We start from the raw sequence: 2,970 nt of genomic DNA on the forward strand, positions 1-2,970 counted from the left end.
AGGCGGAGGGAATTAGCAACGGAGTAGCCGCGGCAGCGACGGCAGTGGGGCAGGGAGGTGCATTAGTCTGAACAACAGGCGAGGCGGTGGCGGGAATAAACAACAACGGCAGGCGCGGAGGCGGCGGGAATTAGCAACGGAGTAGCAGCGGCAGCGAAGAATGTGGGGCTGGGAGGTGCCTTAGTCTCAACAGCAGGCGCGGAGGCGGTGGGAATTAGCAACGGAGTAGCAGCGGCAGCGACAAAGGTGGGCCTGGGAGGTGCATTAGTCTCAACAGCGGGCGCGGAGGCGGTGGGAATTAGCAACGGAGTAGCCGCGGCAGCGACGGCAGTGGGGCTGGGAGATGCATTAGTCTCAACAGCAGGCGCGGCGGCGGCGGGAATTAGCAACGGAGTAGCAGCGGCAGCGACAAAGGTGGGCCTTGGAGATGCATTAGTCTGAACAACAGGCGCGGCGGCGGCGGGAAATAGCAACGCAGCAGCAGCGGCAGCGACGAAGGTGGGGATGGGAGATGCATTAGTCTGAACAACAGGCGCGGCGGCGGCGGGAATTAGCAACGGAGTAGCCGCGGCAGCGACGGCAGTGGGGCTGGGAGATGCATTTATCTCAACAGCAGGCGCGACGGCGGCGGGAATTAGGAACAACAGCAGGCGCGGTGGCGGCGGGAATTAGCAACAGAGTAGCAGCGGCAGCGATGAAGGTGGGAATTTAAGATGCATTAGTCTCAACAGCAGGCGCGGCGGCGGCGGGAATTAGCAACAACAGCAGGCGTGGAGGCGGCGGGAATCCTTCAATCATAAGTTCTAGGCAGTCCTCCGGTTCCTTTTCCGATTCGATGTCTGAATCCGATACTGCTGGCTTCTTGATCCGGGCCTTGGTGGCCTTGTGTTGGTGAAGAGCCTCACGATATGATGCCACAGTCCCTGCCATGCGACGAACAAGCAGGTCTGGCAGCACCTCCTCATCCTCCCTCACGTGGACCGACCTCCGCCCCTCAGGCTCCCCCACCTGCTGTCCTGCCATGTGCGGAAACCGCGGGCGGGCATGGCTGCTGGTCCTGCAGCCGGCGGGGATGGCAAAGCAGTCGCCTCACCGCCACAAGACCGCTATAGGCATAACGTAATATGCAATGGCCTTTACATGACAGCCTATACCTGATCTTGTTTAGGCTATGTGGTAAACATGACTGGTATACAGATGTGTCTATGTGATGTTGTAAACAACAGTGCCTATACAGGTGCGTGTGTACACGAGTGCCTATTACAAGACTGCTATAGGCATCACATAATAGGCCTTCATGTTTACATGACAGCCTATACCTGACCTTGTTTAGGCTATGCTGTATACTTGCCAGGATGTTGTTTACATGTGTCATCTGTGTACAGAAATATATGGGATGCATAGAAGCTCAGGGGATTACAATTTTCACATATTCTTCATATGTTACTATCACACATCACACAAGGAATCTCAGCTCTCAGCCCACAATCCCTCAGTCTGCTTTACTAAATGAATAATCCACATGTTATCTGGCCTATTAAGGCTGCAACTCCAAAACACAACCAAAACACTTAACAGAATAAATTGTCCGACACTATCAGCACAACACAAACAGTGATTTCCTACTCCCATGAGCCCCAATTGATCAATCCTCCTCTACCCGGTCGTTATTATCTAGGACGTCTTTGCTACGCCTCGTCTGATGAAACTTCATCTGTGTCATCATCTTTTGACCACACGCAACCAGACTCCCATTGCTCCCATTCCTCGATGGCCATAAGCTTGTCCAATAGTGCCCGCGCTTCTGATGGGTGCAAGCTTCGCTTTTCACTCTCTTGAGACTGCTGTCTGACTTCTTCAGCAATATCCTCCAACACGACTGGCAAAAGGCCATGGGGTGGGCTGCCGATGAGCTCGTTGAGCACAAATTGTGCTGTGGGAACTGCATTGCCCATGGACTCTTCCACATCATCCATGCTTCTGCTGGAGGAACCACGTGTACGTTTGACTTTAACTTGGGAGATCCGAACAATGCACACTCTCTCGATAATGGACTCAAACGGGATACACCCATAAGCTGCTGCTGGTTTTCCAGTCACCCTGGAAGTGGAGGTTGTGTGGACAATCAATGGTTAGTGTTAGTGCAAGAGAGGGAGGTATACAACTGAAATTACGACTGTGTGTAAACTACTTTTATTACCTCTGCCATCGCAGCGGACGGAGATTCAGTTCACGGTTCCATTCATCTTCTGGAGCATCAAACCACTTAACATACACCACATCTGCTACCTTGTCTTTGTAGAGCACGCTGAGCAGTAGCTGCACCTGCACACAAGGGCCATGCACAGTGTTTTTTTTTTAAGTAATATATTACTTTTAAGGAATAAAGAGGCCTTTTTGGCATTTGGAAATAAGGAACAAAGTGAGGCCGATCCGTACATTTTCATTCCTTCAGCCAAAAACGTCCATTGCTGCTAGATTGCTCCGTAGTGTGCAGAACTTAGTATTATCGATCATAAAATAGATATGAGGGGCCGTAAGAAGGTCAAGCCCGTGAGTCAACGCGGCATAGCAGAATGTATGACCGGTCCTTCCATAGACAAACACGCAAAAGGCAACGACTTGAACGCCGAACAAACACAAAAACAGCAAGATAAGTCTAAAATTTTTCCTGATAAAGGCGTTTGGGACGGCGGTGCTGTTGTCGGTAATGCATCGGCAATGTTGCTGCCAGCGGCGACCGATGACACGGGCGCCATTACCCCTGCCTTCCATGGCGGTTGTGATCAGCATAAGCACAAGCTGTCACCCAATCAGCTTGACAACAACGAATGCGGCGAGGCGCCCAACCCGAGCGCTCGCAGTGCCAAGCGGGCTCAGACACAGCGCATCCGCAAGGGCATGAGCGACGGTGCATGGCGGGACAAGCAGAAGGAAAATCCCCACAGATGGCAGATTGCCTGGGCCGCC

General features: G+C 52.6%; 1 protein-coding gene across 1 annotated transcript; it reads right to left on the minus strand.

Moving 5' to 3' along the window:
* Positions 1-708: 708 nt before the first annotated feature.
* Positions 709-1,116, minus strand: VOLCADRAFT_101019 (uncharacterized protein; the record flags this gene model as incomplete). Its single annotated transcript, XM_002959487.1, has 2 exons — positions 709-1,057; positions 1,094-1,116. 2 exons carry the CDS (start codon positions 1,114-1,116, stop codon positions 709-711), a joined length of 372 nt encoding a protein of 123 aa, XP_002959533.1.
* Positions 1,117-2,970: the final 1,854 nt, after the last annotated feature.

Source organism: Volvox carteri (genome assembly GCF_000143455.1).
Source record: "Volvox carteri f. nagariensis unplaced genomic scaffold VOLCAscaffold_291, whole genome shotgun sequence".
Classification (NCBI taxonomy): Eukaryota; Viridiplantae; Chlorophyta; class Chlorophyceae; order Chlamydomonadales; family Volvocaceae; genus Volvox; species Volvox carteri.